This window comes from Crotalus tigris, unplaced genomic scaffold (assembly GCF_016545835.1).
Source record: "Crotalus tigris isolate CLP2741 ecotype Arizona unplaced genomic scaffold, ASM1654583v1 scf7180000017545.3456711, whole genome shotgun sequence".
NCBI classification, from domain to species: Eukaryota; Metazoa; Chordata; class Lepidosauria; order Squamata; family Viperidae; genus Crotalus; species Crotalus tigris.
The window spans coordinates 582586-607278 of NW_024096464.1; the positions used below are offsets into that span (position 1 = coordinate 582586).

At 36.1% G+C, this 24693-nt stretch overlaps 1 protein-coding gene across 2 annotated transcripts in view; it reads right to left on the minus strand.

Annotated features, from left to right (window-relative positions):
• Positions 1–3268: 3268 nt before the first annotated feature.
• Positions 3269–24693, minus strand: part of TMEM87A (transmembrane protein 87A) — a 29066-nt gene continuing 7641 nt past the window's right edge. The window contains exons 5-20 of one of the 2 annotated variants that reach the window (XM_039326750.1): positions 22917–22964; positions 22781–22825; positions 22300–22459; positions 20980–21041; positions 20442–20625; positions 19877–19976; positions 18988–19081; positions 14353–14421; positions 12516–12624; positions 11897–11955; positions 11312–11415; positions 10824–10897; positions 9799–9860; positions 8556–8611; positions 6501–6531; positions 3269–4582 (exon numbers count right to left, since the gene is read on the minus strand). In XM_039326750.1, the coding sequence (XP_039182684.1) occupies positions 4541–4582; positions 6501–6531; positions 8556–8611; positions 9799–9860; positions 10824–10897; positions 11312–11415; positions 11897–11955; positions 12516–12624; positions 14353–14421; positions 18988–19081; positions 19877–19976; positions 20442–20625; positions 20980–21041; positions 22300–22459; positions 22781–22825; positions 22917–22964 (1299 nt within the window). In that variant the 3' untranslated portion in view covers positions 3269–4540. Of the gene's footprint in view, positions 4583–6500; positions 6532–8555; positions 8612–9798; positions 9861–10823; positions 10898–11311; positions 11416–11896; positions 11956–12515; positions 12625–14352; positions 14422–18213; positions 18286–18987; positions 19082–19876; positions 19977–20441; positions 20626–20979; positions 21042–22299; positions 22460–22780; positions 22826–22916; positions 22965–24693 lie in introns of both variants that reach the window. The other variant, XM_039326673.1, reaches the window with a different exon arrangement.

Here is a 24693-nt window from a genome sequence, read left to right on the forward strand (position 1 = left end):
GAATCCATTGTAACTCATCCGCGAATGTGGGTGGATCATAAAAGAAATTATTTCTTCACGCTGTAATGGCTTGTCTCCAGAGTCTCTGCCTTTTTTCCTTCTAGGTATATGCAGTTTCTAAATACAGTATTCACCTTTTCTAGCTAAATTCACCTGGAATAGTGCATTTTGTTTAGCATCAATTTACTACCCTCAGGGTCGGAGGTGCATGCTGCAGGTATGGAATATTTTAAAAGTCTTGTTTATTGGACTTATATGCCACCCATCTTGCCTAATACACCTAGATTGCTGGTCTTTTTGTTCTGAGTTTAAAAAGAAAAAGTAAAAATTTTAATAGACCGATCTCTTAAAAAAACAGTGTTTGGATTTTGTCATTAAATTTATGTAATTACAATTGAAAGTTATCAGTCTAGCTAGTTAACTTCTTTTAACTTTACATCTCTCACACTTTGTTAAATATAATAATTTAAATTCCTAATGAACTAAAGGCTCTCATATTCAGATACACTTTCCTAATGCAGATCAAGTCTGAAGTAGCCTAGCACCAGGGGTTTTTTTTTCTCATAGAACATACATTTTTTGAACATAAGAACGGGTTCCTTTTAAGCTGCCAGTGCAAGTACAGGTGTGGCTGAAGAGCAATTTCATGCCCCCCCACAGCCAATCCGGGCCCCGGAGGCCTTTTTCAAGTCCCTGGATCCTGGATCCATGACTGCGGAGCAATTTTGCGCCCCCTGCATGGCCCAATCTGGGCTCTGGAAGCATAGAAAAAATCTCCAGAGCCCAGATCTATGGCTGCAGAGCGATTTTGCAGCCCGATCCAGGTTCCAGAGGCCTGGAAAAGACCTCCAGAGCCCGGATCTATGGCCGCGGAGTGATTTTGTAGCCCCCCTGCATCCTGATCCAGGCTCCAAAGGCCTTTTCCAAGCTTGCAGAGCCCAGATCCATGGCTGCAGAGCAATTTTGCGTCCCCCTGCAGCCTGGTCCGGGCTCCAGAGGCCTGGAAAAGACCACTGGAGCCCAGAACTATGGCCATGGAGTGATTTTGTGCCCCCCCCCATGGCTCGATCCGGGCTCCAGAGGCCTTTTCCAAGCCTCCAGAGCCTGGATCCATGGCTGCGGAGCGATTTTGCAAGCCCCACACAGCCCACTGTGCAGCCATGGATCCATGTTCTGGAGGTCTGGAAAAGACCACTGGAGCCCAGAATTATGGCCGCGGACCGATTTTGTGCCCCCCCCCCGGTGGCCCGATCTGGGCTCCAGAGACCTTTTCCAAACCTCCAGAGCCTAGATCTATGGCCGTGGAGTGATTTTGCGGGCCCCGCGTGGCCTGATCACTCTGCGGCCATGAATCTGGGCTCCAGAGGCTTAGAAAAGGCCACCGGAATCCAGATCGGGCCATGGGGGAGGCCACAAAATCACTCAGCGGCCATAGATCCGGGCAGCAGAAGTCTTTTCCAGGCCTTCGGAGCCTGGATTGGGCCGCAGGGAGCTGTGGACGCATCCCCTAGCCTCAGATCAGAGCAGTAGTAGTAGCGGCAGAGAGGAGACAGACGTTTTCTAGGTGAGTGATCTGTGTCTCAGTAGCTCCCTAAAGCGGTTTTTTCTCCCTCCCCCTGGCTCTGTAAAAGGCTTTCAACTGGAGCCAGAGCTGTGCATGAGTTCCGACACCTTTTTTTTTTTTTTTTAACAAAAAAAGCACTACCTAGCACTATAACATAGTCCTAAGACAACAATGTTTCTTTGGCTTTGTTTTAGTGTATATTTCAAACTCTAAGGTTTAGTGGCAGCATTCAGGAATAACAGAAAGCTAAAATTATTAAGGATGAGCAATGTGTAAGCTCTTTTGCCCTCAGTCTTTTGACTCATCCAAAGACAGATATATTAAAATGCAGAAGCTGCCACTGTATCTGAACCCATGGTCTGTTCCTGATATTTTGCCATCAAAAATAAGACATTTCAAATAATATATATCAGAAAGATACTTAGCTCATTTAAGTCTTTAAAGGAAAAAAAATAATTTTATTATACAGAACATAAATCTGCTAATTCAGACTGAATCAAATGAAAAAGTTCCTGTAAGACAGAGGACACCCTATTTACCAAACCGCTTATACATTTTAAGTGCAACCAAAACACATCTGGGAAGAAGGATTAAGCCAGTAGTAAATTCCATGTGAAAACCCAATTCCAGTTATTCCAGAAAAAAATTACTATATCAAATATCTGTAGGACTTGTGTTTTGGCACTAAACTTAGAAAAACACAATTTAAAGGTTAAAAAAAAGACCTTTTGCACTTCTCTAGACAACTGAAAAGAAAGGTCCGGCATACATACTTGCATAAATTATTCCAGAAGAGTATTTGTCATTAGGTTAACCTGAGTCTGCTCTGTTGCAAGACCTATTTATCCACCTAGTAAAAGGGTCAGGTTTCTTGATAGCCTCTTAAAAAAAAACCTCAAATATTCAGTATCTAAATATAATTATACAAGTGTGTAGTTAAAAATGTCTCTTGATGTAGATGATAGTTGGGAGGTAGGATGTAGAAGAACTGTGGAAGGTAATGAAGCTACTGATACTGTACTGTAACAAAATCCTTTTGGCCTTTGGTTAAAACAGTGGTTCTCAACCTGTGGGTCGGGACCCCATTTGGGGTCGAATGACCATTTCACGGGGGTCGCCAAACAATGCAGTCCGCCATTTTTCCCCCTTTTCCTTAACTCTGCTACTCCCTTTTATTCTATTGGCTTTTGAAAGCCAATAGAATAGACTCTCTTGAATAGAGTCTAATTCTATTGGCTTTCAAAAGCCAATAGAAATTCTCCAGGCTGTCTCTGCCCTGCTGAGCCCGCCCAAAGTCCCAGTCTGCAAACGGTGCTGCACCAGTTAAGTAGTCCTCGACTTACAATCGGTTGATTAGTCCTTGACTTACGACCAGTTGGGGGTCGCGGCATTAAAAAGGTTGAGAACCACTGGGCTAAAATGACTTGAAGACTGAGCTGCCACATCATAGTCTGCAGTTTTATTGTGCATCACAGCCAGCTCCAGATCTGAAGAAACAGCTCAGAAAGATCTCTTCTTCTGTAAGCCTTGGCTATGGTTTTACCTAGAAGCAGTGGACAGGTGGCTATAAGTAGCTATTTTAAATATCTCATTGGCCTCAGAAAACTGGTACTTCAAGAGTGTTAAAAAGCTGATATATTGGGGTGGAATATCAGCCCCACTACACCAGGGCCACTGGGAACAATCAGGAATGCCACTTAAGACTGCAAAACAGAATACTTCCCATTTATGACTACTACTTTTTACAAAGATCTCACCCAAGCAAATTTAGCACAGGTTAATCAACTGAAAGTAACAATTTAAAGTCAAACATAGCCCAACTGGAGCTTGCCACTTATAAGTAATTTCAAATCAAAAATGTTTCAGTTTTGACAAATTACAGTATCACAATTCACAGCTGATAGGTTCTGTTTGACCTTATGAATCAGTGGCTCAAATCTTTTTGGGCTCAATAAACCTAGCATAAATAATTTTAACATGGAAATAGGGATAGTTGGTACGTACTATGATGTTCAATGGCGTTTTCATTCAATTACTGTTCCAATTCAAATGATTAACTGCTCTTGTTCAGACCTCATAGCAACAAATTTGGGATTAAGTAATAATTGCTTTTAAGTACATTAAATTGAAAGTATTTTTTATGTTATGGAATGAAAAAAGTGCACTTAATTTTGCTAAAAATATTAAGCATCATAATTTCTTCCAAATATTTCTTTTGGAGTTTTCCATAAGCAAAGTCTTCCTTCAAAAACTCTCTTATTTTCCTAGCCAGACAGCAGAATCTTCAGACAATAGCTATTGTTTCTAAGAGAAAAGGCACTGATCCTGATTCAAGATTTCTCACACACAACAGGGTGTTGCATACATGTTTTTTGTATGCAAAGTATTTTTACAGATGACATGATGATTCTGTCAGCTCTGACAATATAAGTCCTCCAAGAAAAGTGGATAGAGATAGGAATCAAACCCCCATTTACAGTCTCAAGTAGAGGATACTGGAATTAAGTGCAGCATCTTACTGAATACACCATGCTGGAAATTATCTACAAGCAGAGGTCACTTTTGGCTTGTTTGAAGAAACTTCTGCACATGATTCATCCTTACAAGAAACTTCTTGTTTTCTCTCACCCCTTATAGTTAAATCATGGGATTTAGATCTAGTGTTGAATTAAAAGTTGCTCTGCCAATTGTTAAGTGTTTTAACTTAAATACTTTACAAGAATTTGCTGCAATAAAAGACATTTCCATAGTTTAAATAGGACACTGGCAGCAAACAGTGCAAATGCAAATCTTTTCATGACTGAAATTCCCTCCATGCTGACCTCACAAAAAAAAAATCCCTCTGATACCAATCAGTAGTTCCAAAGTTCATGGAACATATCAGAGAAAGCAGAACTGGAACATTGCAAGAGAGACAAGGTGTCTTCCTTTCTCAAACAGCAGTAAGACAGCTGCTTCTGCAAGTCGTATTATCTTTCATTCCATTTTGGATCTTTCAAAGTGTGTGATCATTCTTTCCTGCAAGATTAATAAATGGAATCTAATAAATATAACAATTTACTTTCCTGAAAAAAATTACATTATTGTAAATTGAAGCATGAAAAAGGCATTATTAAGCTGATTGTTGTTGCTTCTATGGCAAGGTTGTCAAATAGCATGAATTCAATTTTAGCATAATAAAGTGAGTACAATGCAACTTTTATCATACTCAAAATATACATTTTGTTTGAGTGTGCTCTTCTAGGTGCAAGTTAAGGTTAGCATGTTAAAAGCATTAAAGCTTTTTAGGCCTAGAAAGCTGTTGATCTAAACCCAATAGCTTGTTCAAAAGAAATATCACATGAAACAGGTAAAAGTCACATTGTAATGTGAGATAATATTAAAGATTGTAGCATATAATACCAATACCAACTCTATTGCTATTTGCCTCATATCAGAAACAGAGAATGAGATTAAAAAATTGCTTTGTAAGAATGCACAATGCATGGGGTTTTTTTTATGTTACCCTTAGTGTTAGTCTAATGGAAAATGTGTGAACCACAAATAATTTATATTTCATTGTTTGATGTGCATTCTTCAATTCCTGCAGTGTATTTCCATTTTCCAGCCCTCATAATTTCCTAATCATTATCCTGAAATATGTCCACAGTACTGCCCCACTATAATTAGGCAAATATTGTTAGAATATTCCTGTCCATGACCGTCCACCATCATATCCTTCCTAAAACATTCAATACATTTTCCTTATCCATTCAGTGTACCAACCTTTCTCAATTTACCCCTCAATGGTCCCCAGTTAGTATTTTGATAAATATATCCTGACTGGGAATTATGGGAATTTTACTTTAGTACACATGTAATGGACATCCTAAGAAAAATTGTACGGTAACTAGAGCTCTCCTAATTCTTTTCAAATCCCTTCTCAAAAAAAAGTCCACAAGTCACTTAGCTTAACTGTTTCTTATTCCTTATTCTCCAGGTAAAACTGATATTTTGTATATTTAAATTGCAGTTATTCACTTTATATATTATTCCTGCCTCAGCATCACTGCAACTTGTTATCCTTGCCTTTCTTTCCTTTTTGCTATGTGCTCTTGCTCCCAAGTATTTCCATTTATCCTAACAAGCAGAGAAATGGGAAATCTAGATTTCTCTTGGAAGGGACTGTGATCCTTTAAAGCTTCAGGGACACTGACGGCACTGTCTAATAAAAAGCCAATAGCAACAACTCTACATTTTAAGATCATGGGTAATATGATTATCATTCAGAATGCTTATTTCCTGTATGGTAGCCTCAGCATGTTTTCCAAACAGCATTCAAAAAATTCTCACATCAAATTCACATTAAAATTAGTCTCAATACTATGTTGTATTCTGCATCCTCTCCATAAAATGTTAGGTTTATTTAGAGAGCTAACAATGCAAGCAAGGCTTCCCTGCCAGAAATCCCAGATTGGACAATTCATATTTACCATTCTAAAAGCTGGTATTAAGTATTTTGAGTGAAATATCGTTCTCATCTATTGATATTTTTCACCAAATACTGACATGAAGTCTTAAGATATTTTAGACTTATTCCAGTTTAGATTTAATTCTCTCCCTTCCCACATACACAGAAAAATTTGTTATAGAAAATAGCTAGTGGGAGGGAATAAAAGGATAATTGCAGGGAAGGATTAAAGGATGCCATTCACCAGGCTTTCTGCATAAGTATCTCAATGCAGATTGTTTAAAAAAAATCAGATATCTCTTATGAAATCTTTGACTAAAGTATTAAACAAAATTTCCTTTTGACATTTGTAGTTCCCTAATACACTAACAGAAACAATTAAAGCATTCAGTTTTTAATTGCTGAAATAATTTCTTTAATTCTTAGCTCATGACTCTTTTGTCATATCATAGGACCTGAATTATTGCTTAAGGGTTAGTTACTGACCTCGTCTGAATCCAGTAATGCTGGCAAAGCCCTGCAATTGTGAGGGAAAGAAAAACATAGTAAAACAAAGATAAATTCATAATTGCTGTCATGCTAGCATGAAGTATGCATATTCACCAAAATATGCTGGTGATTCAGAGTGCAGGAAAAGAAAAATCACATAAATAGACAAAACCTTGCATTTTTCTTTCATTGAACATTAAACAAAATTAGCATTTGTCTACATCAGCCATGTAAGGCAAGGATATATATTTTTTCAGGCCTAGGGCTACATTTGACTACTTGATAACACATGGATGGAACAAAAAATAGGTAAGCCCAAAAAGATAATTGTATTTAATATGATTTAAAATGAAATTAATTAAATTGTAATAAATATGATGGTACTTCATGTATTTATTCACTTTCTCTTCCTTCACCAATTTTGTAGGTAACTCTTGGGACTGCACCCAAAACGTTGGGGAGACACATGGGGCCTTTAGACCTCAGACTAAGTACCTGTCACCTCCTGGTCACTGAATACCCTGAAGTAACATTACAAAAATAGGCTGCAAAGTGGCCTATTTTTTTTTTCAAAAAAAAAAAAAGTTTGGATGGAAGCAGGAGGATTCTGGGAAATAAAAATGCTTCCATTCCCACCCTACTTCCCCACTCCTAAGGTTCAGGAGTTTAGTAATAGAAATGATAAGCTTTCTATTCCCACTTCCATCTTTAACCTATCTCAAATCTTCACAATATTAAAAAGGACTGCCCCATTTCAACCCATCTCTTTTGGTGACATCATTATAACACTATAAAATGTGTGTGTCAGCTGCCTATTTTCATTTTCTTTGAAGCGTGTTAGTAACTGCCATAATCGGGGGAGGGGCCACTTGGGAGGGGAAGAGTGCTGGAGGTGTGAAAGAATCTTGTGGGAAATTGGGGAGTATGGACACTGACAGGAACCAGAGGTGCTAAACCGAATCATCTTCTGCCTTCAAGGACACCAGCCCTCAGAAAGGAATTTGCTGTGGCTCTGGAGGCACCATGTTCCCAAACATCGGAACAAGATCTGATTGGACTGCTCTCCCGGGGGTGGGGGGTGTTAGATACTGGGAATTGCTTTCAATATATGATTTCTATGCGGTTTTTCTTCAGCGCTTGCCTCGCTCACGCTGCACTCAACATCTCTAGTTAAAGTACCTTTTGTCTAATACCTATGTAGCAAGTTGGGGCCAGTCTGACAGTTGGGCAGAAGAGCCTGGTGGTGCAATAGTTAGAATGCAGTATTGCAGGCTAACTCTGCATATAGTCAGGAGTTCAATCCTGACTGGCTCAAAGTTGATTCATCCTTCCCTCTTCCAAGGTCAGTAAAATGAAGACCCAGATTGCTGGAGGCAATATGCTGCTTAGAGGGGGCTGTAAAGCACTATGAAGCAGTAGATAAGTCTTAAGTGCTATTGCTATTACGCAACCAATTCAGTGGATATTGTCTAATCTAACAAAGAACGTTGATTCTAAAAAGCTTCCCAAAGATTGTTTCATCAAGTAAAAGCAAGTTTGAACAAGAACAAGGATGCATTTATAATGTATATTAAAAACTGATAACTGGCAGCATAAAAGGCAGAATCCATTCTGGATATTGCAAGTGACAACACCCCCTTTATTTTCAAAATAACTGTCAACACTGCTAACATCGGATGTTCTTGCTTTGACAACAGATGGAAATGCAGCCATTTTACTCTTTTGCTTTTAGAGTTAATTGATGCTGGGAGGGGGAATATGGATGAGAGTCCAGTTAGTCATAACAATAATAACTCAGCTGTGGGAATCCAAGGTTATTGAGCGTTAATTGGAGGAGGGAATTGTGCTTTGTTACTTTGTGCCCAGGGGAGGGGAATTCAGTTTTTGGCTTTAACTATGTAGTGCCGATACTGTTTCTCGAATAAAAGATTTTTTAAGGTAAATAATGCCTCAAAGTTCTTTTGAAGAGTTTCATCTTTCAGAACCATGACAATAACTATTTTAGTGCTTTTAAATATATTTTTATGTATAACTCTTACTATAGTTACTTACGCATCAGTCACAGAAGAAGGAACATTCTCTTCTACCCATTTCAAATCATCTTCTTGCTATAGTTTTTAAAAAGATGTTTAATGGATTATTGTGCGCTTAAAATTATAGTACATTTTTGTGATGATTACATTCAATCTAAAATATAAAGTAAAAAGTATCTTCCCCATATTTTTCCAATAGAATATCTCATTAACTATTATGTCATTTTTTTCACCTCTTTCTATTTCAGAGCGGCCCATAAACATTTTATTACATTACTTTATATATAACATAGGCCATCATTTTAAAAAGATACACTTAATTGAATTACCAGTTTTATTTTAAAGCATGCTAAAGAATGTATGGCATTCAAAGTACTTTAACTTACCATTATTCATTAAAAAATTTCAATTACAGGTTATTCATATACATGTAATCCTTGCTTAACGCCCATTCATTCAATGACCATTCAAAGTTATAACAGCACTGAACAAGAGGGACTTTCAAAAGGTCCTCATAGTTGCCGCTGTTGCAGCTACCTCCGCAGTCATGTGATCGGGATCTGGGGAGTTGGCAACCAGCTTGAAATTACTGCAAATGATGATCACTTGATCATCATTTGCAATGTTCACTGTCAGCTTCCAACAAGCAAAGTCAATAGAGAAGTCTGCAAGAGGTTGCAAATGGCCATTACATAACCGCAGGATACTGCAATCACATGGGATTCGCCTAACACTGCTACAACTGCTATTAAGTTAACTTGGTCACATGATGTGCTTTAGGACTGCATTACTTAATAACAGAATTGCTGGTAAAAAGTACAATTGTTAAGTGAGGACTATCCGTGTAGTATCCAAAGTGCTTTAATTTATTATTATTCATTGGACAAATTCCATTAAATAATATATTTAATGCTAAAATAATTAATAATTTGGAAATTACAGTTTATTCACATAATGGTAATTTTTTCATCACACACACTGTGGGAGAAAGATATTTTGTAACAGTTAGAACATAGTTTTGCCATAAGAGACCTAAAATATGCATTTATAAAATGCATAAGTTTAGGTGCAAATTAACAGTGTGTCTTTGCTATTGCATCTCCCTTTTTTAGCTTATTTTAGTTTAATCCCAACAACTGACATCACTCATAATTGCTGCCGTTTATTGGAAGTAATATTTCACTAATCAACATCTTAGCACATTATTCTTATATCTTCCATTTTCCCAGCATTAGCTAAAAAAATACTAGCTAAGAACTTACTGCTTTGTTGGTTTTAGGATTTCCATTTGATTCTTGTTTTGAAGTTCTCATTTTCATGCCTTCTGCATAAAATATTAGGGGAGGAATCTTATTCAAGAGTGCAACACTTAGTTGAGTATGTAAAATATAATATATAGTACATATTTATCAGTGTTTAATCTACAGTATTTCCCCCACTCAGAACAGGCTTAAAAACTCTACTGTTTTATGGAAAAGTGGAATGGACTTCTGTGGAGGCAACTCCTGGGAAAGATAATATAGGCAAAATTATTTGGTCCTATAGGCTTGGTTTCCAATTCTGATTATTTCTGATGCCATGATAAATCAATATGAGAGATATCTTCAAAAAGACAAAAGCATGCCTAAACTGCGCAAAACTGGAATAGCCCACTGGAGCTACTTTAGGAACAGAGGTTCAGTATCTATGTCTGCCAAACACAGAGCAAACAGGTCTGTGTGGAGATGTGAGAAAAAGTAGAGATCTGTTTTAATCTACAGTATTCTAGTTACATTCCAAATGCTCACATGAAGATATAAGGATATATTTCTGGCACACTGAACAGTATGATCAACTTTAGAAGTTTATTGTTCCCTGGTTCATATGACATGGTACATCATAATGTGATAGTTTGATCTTAACGTAATATATGTGATAGTTTGATCTTAATATAATACCCAATGGTGTATTATACAGTCATTAAACCATAATTCATTATAATGTATGAATCAAGTCCACCTTGTTTATTTCATAAATGTCTGATTCAAATGTAACTATGTTTTCAGCTGCTGCTTGAATTCCGGTGCCAATGCAAAGAGACCATCCCATGGAAAAAAAATATGTCTTTTAGGGACAAAAATGCAAAACAATTGCTTGTAATAGCCTTGTTTCACAAAAGGCTGCAACAATGATATGTAATTAAAACTTAAATTGGGGCAAAGGGATGTTAGTGATAATACATAAAGCTACAGATATGCCCTTTCAGAATAAAAGTTGTATTCATAAAATAGAGATATGCTTTTCTTACCAAAACTCTCTTTCAACATTGGCTCTTTCTGTTCATCGTCCTCATCTTCTTCAGACAATGGTGAAAAAGCAAACCTTTTAGGAAGCAAAGTAACAAATAATGGCTTCATCAGATTAATGTAAAATATTTTTACCGTTTCTTTAAACTTGTGATATTTAAGATTGTTTGTAGTATCTAAAGCTGAAAGAGAAAGTACTGGACAGCTACAATAAACAGATGCCTTAGACCAGGTGTAGGCAACCTTGGCTCTTTTATGACTCGTGGACTTCAACTCCCAGAATTCCTGAGCCAGCATGGCTCAGCTTAGAAACCTCTCCCTTTCCCCTCAGCATGGCTGGCTCAGGAATTCTGGGAGTTGAAGTCCACGAGTCATAAAAGAGCCAAGGTTGCCTACACCTGCCTTAGACTGTATCTACCTATATTTATAGTATAAAGTATATATACTATAAAGTAAAGTATACTATAAAGTATAGTATAAAGTATAGTACCGCTGGTTATTTGCAGATGGCCTCCAAAGAATCATGATGACAAAAAGAATCATTGAGAACAACAGCCGCCAGATGGCATCATCAACCCACAGCTCTTGCCAGTCCTGTTAATAGACGTAAGATATTAAATGATAAAAAGTTCCATTTTTGAAAAGAAATCCCAACATTTTCAGCAATGCAAAATTAAAGTTAAGTTTGGCACATAATGATTTTAGGCTCATGCTCATGTTGTTTCCCTAGCAATAATAAAGAAGTGTTTTCGTTTGCCATTGACTTCTCTCATGATATATTCTTACCTTCCCAGATCAGCCTACTATATTCTTGATATTCTCTATCGCAGGGGTATCAAACTGGCAGCCCGAAAGCCAGATACATCACACATAGGTCACACCCACTCCAGTTCCATAAAGGCAAAAAACATCGTGATGCATCACGATACGTCACGTGACGTGATCAAGTTTGACACTCGTGCTCTATCGCATCCACCCAGGTCTGAGCCAGCTTAGCTTCCAAGTTAAGACAAGGTTATCAAATTCCTAGCTATCTACTTAACTAGCAAAAATGATAAAAAAGAGACAGACTCACCGACTTACAATCCATCAGTCTGAATTTCAAAGTTGTCCAGATGATAAAAACAATAGATGCTAAAAGTTTTTTTAAAAAAATAAGAACATACACATATGGCAAAATATTAGCAAATCAGATTAAACTGCAGAACTCAGTGATTTTTTTATGTAATTATTATTATTGTCTATAACCAATTCATACTATTATACTTGTGGTCATCTGCCTGATTTCTTTGAAACTTGCTCTTTATTCACTGAAAATAAAAATCATGATGAATGAACAGTTTTACAAAAAAAAATATTTACCCTAAACTTCCTAATTCAGTTCAATAAACCTAAGGAGATAACAAAGATAACATAAATATTTACTTCTGCATCTTAGAATTATAATAAGAAATAAGAAATTTTTGTCTGAAATAGATTGGCAAATTTCAGTAAGTCATAAGAACACAATATTTAATCTCCTTCCTGGCAAAATTTTTATTTCCTTTTATCTCCTTCATTTATGTACCATTATTATTTATTTATGAAATAAATGTGGACATGTTTCTTGACCTTGAGCACCAAATGCTAAGTACCCTATGATATCTGGTTGAACAATGTTTATTTTAAAATTAGGAATAATTTCTACAATTTACCTGCTATTGCCAAGATGAGTGTATTGGTAAAGTGCCGGTAAAGAGATAGCTTCACAACATTCCTCCTAAGCTTCAGCAATTTCATCGTTTGAGTTAAACTGATAAATATGTATAGAAAGTCAAGGGAAGATTCAGTATATATACATTTATGACATAATCATACTCTAGTTTCTTTTCAGATCTTATTTGATATCACCAGATATATTATTACCCATTAATCCTGGGGAAATAACGTATATATAATAAACAACTCACAGAAATCCGAATGATATTCTACCTATTTTACAGACTGCCTCACTTTTTAGTTGCCACCTTGAATCCCTGACATAGATGTTATTAAATATATTTAGATCTGGTATTGCTCCAAAGGCTGTTACAAATAATGAATAATCCTGCCTGCATGAAATATGAACTAATAGTACTGAGATTAGTCATGTGGCATCCTATCTCCAAACTTCATAGTGCCTGTACATAAGTATTGTCCTTATGAACATAGTTTTCAGCAATTTTACAGAAAGTATGCTAAGATGAGTTCCATCTCTGGCATAAATGACAAGTACATGCAAACTCTGAGGAGGATTACTAAAATGAGCATAGCAACCTTTTTGTCACTACAATGTAAGTTGCCTCACAGTGAATGGGTTCATATTTCATTCTAAACCAAGGTTTGCTTAAATATAATCAGTAGAATTAGATGGGTTTGCATAACATACAAAGCCCCAAAATCAAATAAGTTGTATTAGTGCAATGTTGAATCAAATTATTGAATCAGACCATGTCCCATCTAACCTAATACTGTTTGGGTTGAATAACAGCAGCTCTCCAGTATTTTAGATAGGAGATTTTCCAATCCAAGTTGAAAATCCTCAGGTTGTCTTTCCCACTGAGTGATGTACAACTTCAGATTTCAGAATTCCCAACTACAACTACTACTGAAATCCGCACTTCTGGTGGATACCTAAATTAGGCTTGAATACACTCTGTAGAAATTCAGATTACAGTTATATACCCTTCTACTGCAACAAGAGCACTTCCAAAAATGGTAACTACAGGTAGTCCTCGACTTACAACAGTTTATTCAGTGACTAGTCAAAGTTACAACAGCACTGAAAAAAGTGACTGATGACCATTTTTCGTACTTATGACCATTGCAGCATTCCCATGATCACATGATTTATGTTTGGATGCTTGACAACTAGTTCAACTTTATGACAGTACCAGTGTCCCGGGGTCATATGATCACCTTTTGTGACCTTCTGGCAAGCAAAGTCAATGGGAAAGCCAGATTCACTTAACAACTGTGGCAAGAAAAGTCATAAAATGGGGCAAAGCTCGCTTAATAAATTTCTCTTAGCAACATAAATTTTGGGCTCAATTATGGTCATAAGTCGAGGACTACCTGTATCGTTGACCCCATGGAATTATGTAAATCATTCTGCAAAAGATTTAGTTTTCACTAGCCTCTTTGGTCACCAGATTTGCAGTCAAATGTTGTCCATTTTGACCCCAAAAGTCCATTAAGCTCAATGAGGCTTGTTCCGTACTATAAGTTTCCCCAACCTTCTGCCTTCCAGATGTACTGAGATTCAATGCTTATCATGCTGATGAAGGATAAAAATGCTGAAATCAAACACATTCAGAATGCACTTTCAAATTCACTAATTGAAATGCACTAGTAAAGGTAGGTAGGAGCAAAATCTTGGGGGTATTATATCTGGGGAATAAATCAAATAATAAAAAGATCAGTCAGAATATCTAAAGGAGAATGCCACCCACCATGAAAACCCAGCTCCAAATAAATTAGCAATCCACCAAATAAACCAATGAAGAAGGATATCCACCAACAGAGAGCAGTATCTAGGAAAGCCAGTGGAATAAAAGCCAAGGAGGCAAGATCATTCTGTGCCTAAAGAGACAAAGAGAAAAAGGCATTGAGATCAAGGATCAGGAAACATGCCTACAAAGATTAAGATTTGAGAAAAGATTGCATCCTATATATATATATATATATTAGAAATAAAATAGTCCGAGCACCAGGATAATATTAAAACAAAAACTGTTTAATACAAAAGCTACACAGTTTTTCTTTTAATATTATCCTGGTGCTCGGACTATTTTGTTTCTATTATATGAATATGAAAGCCCTGTATGTACAGTATGTATATAAATGTGTGTGCGTGTGTGTGTTTGTGTGTGTGTGTGTATGTTTTCTGAGATTTTCGCGGGTATTTGTATGTAGGTCTTTGATTATTCGGGTTTTCTCCCGCGTAAAATTGGAAGTGTCTTGGCGACGTTTCGACGAAGTCCCATTCGTCATCTTCAGGCTGGTGCTTTCAACTTCGTGCTTCGAGGAGCCTGAAGATGATGAATGGGACTTCGTCGAAACGTCACCAAGACACTTCCAATTTTACGCGGGAGAAAACCCGAATAATCAAAGACCTACATATATGTATGTATGTATGTATGTATGTATGTATGTATGTATATGTATATGTGTGTGTGAATGTGTATGTACATATATAGAGCACTCATAAACATATTTTTCACATGTTTTTATTTTACTGGATTTTATTTTTTCCTCTGAAGGGTACTTGTCAATTCTAGGATTTCAGTTCAACTACAGGTAGACCTCAACTTACAATGGTTCATTTAATGACCGTTCAAAGTTACAACATCACTGAAAAAAGTCACATGACCAGTTATTACGCTTACGACCATTGCAGCATCTCCATGGTCACATGATCAAAATTTGGATGCTAGGTAACTGGTTTTTTTTAATAAGGGTTGCAGTGTCCTGAAGTCATGTGAACAGCTTTTGCAGCTTTCTGACAAGCAACAGTCAATGGGGAAGCCAGATTCACTTAACAGCTGTGTTACTAACTTAACAGCTGCAGTGATTCACTTAACAACTATGGCAAGAAAGGTCGTAAAATGAGGCAAAGCTCACTTAACAACTGTCTCACATAGCAACATAAATGTTGAGTTCAATTGTGGTCATAAGTCTAGGACTACCTGTACATAAGACCCATAACTAAAAGGAACTGCAATAATTATTACTGAATGAACAAGAATGCTAAGAACCCCAAAACATCACTGCTGTAACCAGAAGGCAACATTGCTAGCCCCATTTTCCACAAACTGGAATTACACTTCTCAGTAAGCACAACTTTCATTCTCTATCAATGAAGGAAAGTGGATAGGAAAGAATGTCCTAGACCAGTATCTCTACAAAGTGACCAGAAGCACATTACAGAACTTTCTATTAAACTGTGCCTAAGGGCCACCTGTAAAAAAACCCAAATATATCTATTTTATAAGCTTCATAAACCATAGAGGACAAATGTACACCTTGCCTGAGATGAAACAGGACAGAATATTTCCTGTGATCTACAAAAGGTTGAATTAACCTTGGACAAAAAGGGGAAATCCAGTGTGTTAAGACATACACCCATCTTCCTACACCAACAAAGAACCTACTTTTTTGTTGATGTCACTTGCCAGAGCTAAGGAAAGGATGCCAGGTATGAGGACCTTGGAATACAGATTATGGCAACAGGACGTAGGTCCAGAATGTGAGGACCCTGAGGGCATCTGGTAAAGGAGTTCTCAGATCTCCAGTCTCTTCCACACAATGGATTTCACTGTTTTGCTCAAAAGATGCTCTCAGTTACCAATGTTTTGGAAGGCCTGCCTAGTTAAAAGCCTAATAATAAAACTCTGCAAGTGACAGCTCCTAGAAAGAGATGGGAGGGAGGGGAGGGAAGAGAGAGAAGGTGACACCAAGAAGTAGTAAAGAGTAGGAGAGTGGAGTGGCCTTGTCTGTTTTGGTTCTCCTGCCAATAACAACTGCCCCCGACAGTTTATTGCCAGGGCAACATGATCTTGTTATTAAAATATCCCTCATTTCCAATTGTATTGTGATTTGTCACCCTTATGTGTGCTTCAAAAGATTAAACAGATTACATTTTAGGCAAAACTAACATTTTTGAAGCACGTTTTTGCATGTCGGCTACACTTTCGTAGAGTCCTACTCCACAAAGTATTCCCTCCAAGCCATTCTCACTTCCAGATTTAGCAGTCAAGAAGAAAAATACAAGTAGAGCATAGAGACTTCCTATCCAAATTTTGTTGTTGGTAGTAAAAATCAAACTCTACAGCAACTATCCTCTTTGCAAATTATTGCAACACAGTTCATTTACTGTCAAATCCAGCTTGGTCCTAATAATCTGCCAAAATATTGCTGGATTTTCATTTGGGGCTAGTGTAAACCATATTATTATGCTTAAGATACTTCTACCTAAATTTACTAACAGAAAATTGCAATAATTATTCAACACTGAATAGAATTATTTATGGATGATTTCATTGTAACTAAAACTATATGGATGTTTTGCTTTAGATGTGTTAGGTTTGTTTTATTTTTACTGAAGCATCATAAATGTGTTGCTTCCAATATTAAATTAAACTGCTAATATCAGTTGTATTGCATCTTGTTCTAAACTATCAAGGTATTGGAAGTTAAATATTGGAACTGTCAAAAATACATTGTATAAAATCATCCACATTTAAAACACAAATCCAACACTCTGATTTGTGTTTTAAAACAATAGCATTATATACACAATTTGCACTTTCCATTAATCTACTATCAAATTTCTTCTACCAACCTACTAACCTACCAACACTGCAAGGAAGCAAACAACAGCTTTAATACCACAGACATGTGAATAATAACTTAATGCTATAGATGGGTGGATAATATAATAATAATAATATATGAATAATAATAATATAATATAGATGGATGAATAACTTATTTGGACATATTACTGAAGAGAAGCATAAAACTGAGTTGTTTTACAGGGGCAACATCAATTATATAGAGCATACAGCCCACTATAAACTAAGCAGTTAGAGCAGGCATGGTTGGAGGAAAGCAAAATTGTATTCAAATCAATTGAATTGCAGTATATAGTTGAGAATGGGACTTATATTCTGGTGATATCTATGGAGATTCTCAGTCATCCAGGTCATGGTTGTCCCAAAGGTGCTTTTTCAAAAGGCAATTGGACTTTGTTTTTGCTTGAAGGTTTTTTACTTCTCATCCAAGAAGCTTCTTCATTTTTGACTGAATGGGGGAGAATGGAAGGATCTATATTCCTTGCGGTCATCTAGTCGTTAGCACTTTTTTTGAGAGTCATTGATGCTACTTAGAGGTTTATCTGTACCCTCTGGGTCATCTGAATAGTGCAAGTGCCCTCAATGACTCTCAAAAAGAGGCTAACAACCAGATGACTGCAAGGAATATAAATCCTTCCATTCTCCACCAATCAGTCAGAACTGAAGAAGCTTCTTGGATGAGAGGTGAAAAGCCTTCAAGCAAAAACAAAAAGCACCTTGGGATACTGTGGTGATATTCAGATTTGTGAGATGGCTCCTCTTTTTATTGTTCACAGTATTAGCAAGTCATACCCTGAATTAAGGGGTTACGGGGTTGTAAAAAGGCAGTTTTTATAAGGTGGTTTTTCTAAAGCTGAATCCTAAAAGAAGGAGAGATGATCTTTAGATAATTTAACTATTTGTTCACTATTTTTTCAAATATATCTACAGTAGAGTTTTCTCTGGTCCATTAAAAATCCAGGATACATATTGCAATGATATAAATTAGAAATATAAGATGCAATTTTTGAAAGGATATCCAATAAATAATACAGGAGTCAATGATAGACAGTCCGAAGTTAGCTACAGCAGCTGTAATACCATGGAAAGACTGAAAAGGTATTAGAAAGAGAATTGGTTTGATATTACAAATACAATAAAAAGGATTTTTAAACATGGATCAGCATAGGAATAATAGTCCTACCAGATACAAAATAAAACTCAAATGGGACAATATAGTTTACACTGAAAACATGGAGAAATAACAAGCAGATCAGGAATTGCCATGTGGCCTAGGAAATTTCATATCCTAGATATCCTGAGTTGGGAATGTTAACAGATCCAAGAAGCAGAGTTTAACTATACAAACTAACAATATAGTAATCAAGATTAACCTGTCCAACATTTGATAGTTTACAAAATTACAAAAAGGAATACTCTTTTTAAACTCCTATTAGTAGGAAGTATAATCCACTTCATTAATGAAAATTTAAAAGGAACTTATAAAGTGCACAAACATGTTCTTTAATAAATACAAGATAGAAAGGATTACAGATAAAGTTAAAATGATTAAAAACATTCCATTAAAAAAGAACCAGTGCTTGAGAAAAGCCAATCAAAAAAATTCTATTTCTGAGAGTCAACAAAAACGTATTGCTGCACCACAAGAAAAGGTGCCACCGTCAAGAATGTCAACCATAAATATTCAACAAATCAGTTATTTTATGCTATACAAAACTTGTTTGCAGCAAGTGAAGCCCACCAGCTTCATGCACATGAGAGATACAAAACTCTGTAATAAGTGATTACTAACCCCAGTGACTCTGAGGACACCTTCCACACCAGAAAATAATAAATAAAGGACTCCAGCTGCAATTACTTTATGAAGAGTAACTCCCAGACGAGGTCTGCAATTGGGAATAAAAGAAATTTAAAAGAAAGTGAAAGCACAGACTGGCTTTGTCAAATGACATTTCATTTAATTATCTATCATTTCCCCACCAAGGAAATGTGAGCCTGTTATAATATTATTTGTAAATCTATGTTATTTTTCTAACTTTGCTGATATTTAATGAGACATCTCAAATTCAACAAATATGGCCAACTTATGTCAACCACACTCAACCTGCTAATTACTACATTATATATCTATGGGCCCAGTGATAATGTTAAAGTGTGGGAAGTGCAAAATCTATCAACATTCCATTACTTTTTGGACCATGCTGAACCTCCACCCAGACTTTGCCATCCAGTGATGGTTTAGCAGTTTCCAGAAGTAAATTACTTCTAGTTGTTTTTAGAAATGTCTGAATTTCTTTGCACACTTGCCCTCAGGTCACCATGGTCCAGAAGAAAATTCAAGATTGTCCAGAGGGAAATAGATTATTTCAGAGTTCTCTAAAGTGTTTTGATCCTAAATCCTAAATTTTGCATATCCCTCTCCAAAAGCATTTTCTCCACCAAAAAAAAAAAAAAACCAGCAGGAAAAAAAAACATAATTTCCTACTGGAGAAGAGGCCTACTGATCCTCTTAGATCACCCTTTCAGGTATTCTCTCCCTCTTTGCAAGATGTGATACATGTGTGCATGTATTCCCTTGAAAAGCTAGCAAGGTAGACATTTTGTGGTTTAATCATTGCAAATAAAGCATATGGAAAAGCCCTTGATGGAATTAAAGAATTTGGGGCACAAGAATTACTCACTTTACTATGCCATATCCCAGACTCACTATGATAACAAGAATTCGAGCAAGGGAACGTTTCAATGCTGAAAGTAGCTCAGCCAGGATTAGTGCCTCTCGGACTGCAAATAAACACACACAGGGACACTTCTTGAACATACTGTTTAGCATTTAAAGCTTACACTGTGCTACAACAAATATTAATTTAAGAAAGGCTGACTATTAAAGAAAAATAAATATAAATATGAGAACTATGCAATATTTGTGCAATGATTTAAATTCTTTAAAAATGAAACATTCAACTGAACTAAATGATTTTCATTTTGAATTAATTTTTAGAATATTTATCTCAATTATTATCTCTTGCACTGAGACTGAGCTGATGAAAAATTAACTTCAGAAATGTTTTTGTTTTAATGCCTTCTCTAAAGACTTTGACCAATTAAACATGTTCCATTTGATAGATATGACCTAGAAAGCATGACGGGAAATATTTTCTATCACTAGATAGAAAAAGTTAGTACACACAAAGAATCATTCATATTCTTGCACTTGTGCACATATTTAAATATGTTCTTCACACATACCGGATTTTCCTGTATAGCGAATATTCTGGAATTCTGCATAGAATACAGCTTTCTCCAACATTCCAAGTAAGATAACTGTACCAATCCAAAACTGTATCCTTAGAAGATCCCGCCAGTAGCAGGCTGACCATGCAAACCACAGAACGCCAAACAACACATATACAATACACATCACCATGAAGAACTATTAGAGAAAGAAAAAATGAGATGCAATTTAAAGCTGCTCTTTTCTAGCTGCTTATTTATATGGATAGATTCCTCCTAGATTTCAGTAATTCTGATACTAATATATTTTTAATTTTTTTAAATTAATTATTATTTAAATTTGTTACATTCAATAACAGCAAAATTCATTTATAAGTTTTATAGATCACAAAATTCAGGAGAATTACACACACACACACACATACACGCGCGCACACACACATATACACCTTATTTCCAGATCTGGTAAAAATGTCATTTATCCCTCTGTGAGCTTAATATTCAAATGTACTTATACTTTGACTCCAATGACACATAACATGCATTAACTTACAATCATAAGAGGATAATCTGCTAGAGAAAGGTATTCATATGGTCCAATAACTTCCACAGTCACTGTCAGAAAACAAGCATGGAAAAGAACAAGAAATTAGGACTATAGAACAATAGCTCTGCTTGATGGTAGCCCTTTTGTGCTAACACCTTTTAAATACAGCATCCAGTTTCTTAAAGCAGGAAATATTTAAATGTCAGTGAGAAACATGCAAGGGACCAGAACCCTTCCAATGTCAGCAACTTCAAACATATGCTACCTCTGACACTGGTGGCATTATATGACTGTTATGTGCACTATCCACTAGGAGCCTTATCTCAGGTAATATTTTAAAACCATCTGAATATGGGATCACCATCATGCATTGTGATTCCACGTTCACATAGGCTGAATAATGTATTTTCATTAGTAAATATATGGCTTTGGGGGTTTGGAATTCCTCTCTATTCAGCTGAATTAAATCTTCCCAAGATGGGGGCGGAGGAGGAGGGGGGGATATTTGTACAAATGACTGCTAAGGTTACCTCCCTATGACTTTTTCCAATACTGAAGTACCAGCTAAGAAGAATTTGTCATCTTCCCTTTATTCTCACTACGCTTGATAGAATAAAATTTTACCACTTCATCTTTTTTGCTGAACTAAAAGCCCCACAAATAGTTTGCTTGTCATGGGAAAGTTACTCCAAGCACTTAATAATTTTGATTTCCCTTTTCTGCCCTTTTACTTGTGATGGCATTTTCTTTTAAAAATCACTGAAGGCGTAGTGAAAATTCTACTTATTATTGCCAGTCTTAAGACTCAAATGGTGCAATGGACTGCCAAGATTAGTGTAAGGAGTTTTTTCTACACACTCCATTATAAACATCACATTTTAAAAAAAATAAAATCTGGGAGCCTTCTTTATCTCATTATTGAGTTAGGATGTTTTCTCTTACTCAGAGATAAAAGGGAGTCTCACATCACGAAAACAAGGGAAAAGCAATTTGCAAATATTGCTACATATAAATACCTGTAGTCTGGTTTGAAATAGACAAAAGGTCTTGCTTTTTCCCCCTTCTATACAGTGGTGGGATTCAGCCGGTTCGCACCACTTTGGCAGAACCGGTAGCTAATTTTTTGTTGCCCAAGCCCAGAATGGACTTCCGGAAGTGGCATCCACACAAAGAACTGGTTGTTCACATATTTGAATCCCATCACTGCTTCTATATCTAACCAAGCAAAAGTGTCCCTGTAACTCCAAGACACACTTTTAAACATTAGCATGTAACGTCTAAGTATTTAAACAAAATTCCAAAATAAATGAACTACACAGGGCTCACTGATAATTGGTGCTTTGGGTTGATCGGAAGGAGCCATAACATTTGGTAATTCTTCATGTGTTCCTTTAATGTTTGCTCCATCCTTTGAAGGTAAAGTATCAGCCTTTACAATAAAGATATATGGCCCATCTTGCCATGTTTGCATTACAGCATTCATTGCCTGAAACAAATTACACAACTTTAAGTCACTACACAATGCAAGATTTCAAAGAATACATATTTCTCCTGTGTCAACAAGATTATTTCAGGAAATCAGATGTAACCTGAACCATAAAACAATATAGGTTTGTTTGTTATTCTATTGGGTGTGCTTTATTGTCAACATTAAACATTTACATACTATTGATTTTACTTGAGAAGCATGATGTACAGAAGTTACAGGATGCATCTCCTAGTTAATCAATGAATCATGCAGATAGCAGAATTACTCAATATAACTATGCCCACTACATTCCACATATATCACTTTTCACATACTTACAAAATTCTCTACTACAGTAGTGTTTGTTCCATTCTCTTTCCTATCCTATTTAAGGCAAAAGTAGATTTGGTAAAAAGCCCAAAGATATATTTGTAAATCAAAATTTTGCAAGCATTAATATTTTTTTACAAAATACCTCTTTACTGCTTAAGAGGACTGGATGAACAAATTCACTGTAGAAATTCTAATAAAAGATAAACAATTGTTTTTAGTTACACTGTATATATACAAGCATATAGCAAACAGGTAGAACATAATATTAATGAAAATACAACAATAAAGGACTACAAAGAATTAAATTCAGGAAAAAATGCATTTATGTTCATATGTATATTCTAAAATCTGATTATACAAAATGAGATGCTGGTCTGAGATAGCAATTCTACCACCTAGCATGCACTCACAATCAATCAGGGAATGTATTGCTAATAAATAAGAACCTCTACATAAGAGCTGTCATTCTCTCTATCAATCATTTATACTTCTACTGCATGTCCTCATATTTAAAATGATTTTTACTCTATAAAAGCTATGGTTTTTCAACTGAAGTCTCTGGAAATTTAACCATGAATAGATCACGAATGAAGGCAAATATATGTGTCCCAGGATTATGCTGCAGAATCCAATCTGGATCAGTCACAGGCCAAAGGTTTTAGTCTTCCGAGTTTTTGGACTCGTGCTGGAGCCCATTCTCAGGGAACTTCTCTCTCACCAGAAAGTGTGTCATATTCCAGTGAGAGAGAAGTTCCTGAGGATGGGCTTCAGAACAAGTCCAGAAGCTCAGAAGACTAAACCATCTTGTTCCGGTGACCAACCCAGACTGAATCCATGAATAGATCAGTTGCTGAGGTCATGTTTTGTCCACTTCTCCTGATCTTTTCCTGCTACAGAGTATATCATGTGTATACAGCCAAATATGTACTGTAAAACAAGGATGACCAGGAACATCCTTCCCAATTTCAACTTTTACATATGGCAGGCATTCTTCTAATTTCTTAATTAAAGAAGCTTCCACCAAGTCTCTGGACAAACCTACAGTACCTATTTCTCCAATCAGGAACAACTAGTGAGAATGGGAAAATGCAGATCTTATAATCAGAAAAAAAAGAAATCTGGTCCTTTAGATTCCTGACTTCTAAAACCCTTATAGATATAAGAAGTTGGCCACACTGACTTGATCAACTGCACAATTTTAAAATCTGCTATAAAAACATGACAGGTAATAAGCCAGAACAAACACAATAATGAATTAATGAATCAATCAATGGACAATAATACAACCATAGCCTAAGTGACAGAAGCAAGTTTGATATATTAGGCTGACTCTGAAACAATACAATGCTGGCAAATGCAATGGAGCTTCATAATTCTGGATTACTAACAATGTGATCCTAAATATATTAAACACCTTATGTAGGATGGAGTGATTTTAAAAGGGGTTGATCATAAATTAGCTTTGGTCAGTTCAAGAAAGAATTTACGATATATTTGACAGAGGAGAACATTTGCAGCTCAGAGTCAAAAATGAGAGGTCCTTGGTGCTCTCTGAGCTTGGTTATTTTCTTGCAGATGTTTCATTACCTAAACTCAGTAACATCATCAGTGCTAGCTGATGCGTAATGAAACATCTTTGATATATTTACTATATAAATATATCATTATAATGATATGCATATAGTAGTTTTAGTAATAATTCTTGGGCTCAGAAGTATTAAAATACAAATCAAACAGATCCAAATGATGTTGCAAGCATAAACATCAGTTAAACAAACCCTACAAATGTAAATGTTTTATTTCACCTCCTGAAAAGCTCCTATGCTTCAGTTTCTCAAATATGTCCTTGAAAAAAAAAAGCAGGACATGGATTTTCAGACAAATAGAGAATTACCAACAGAAGAGCTAATATATGTACT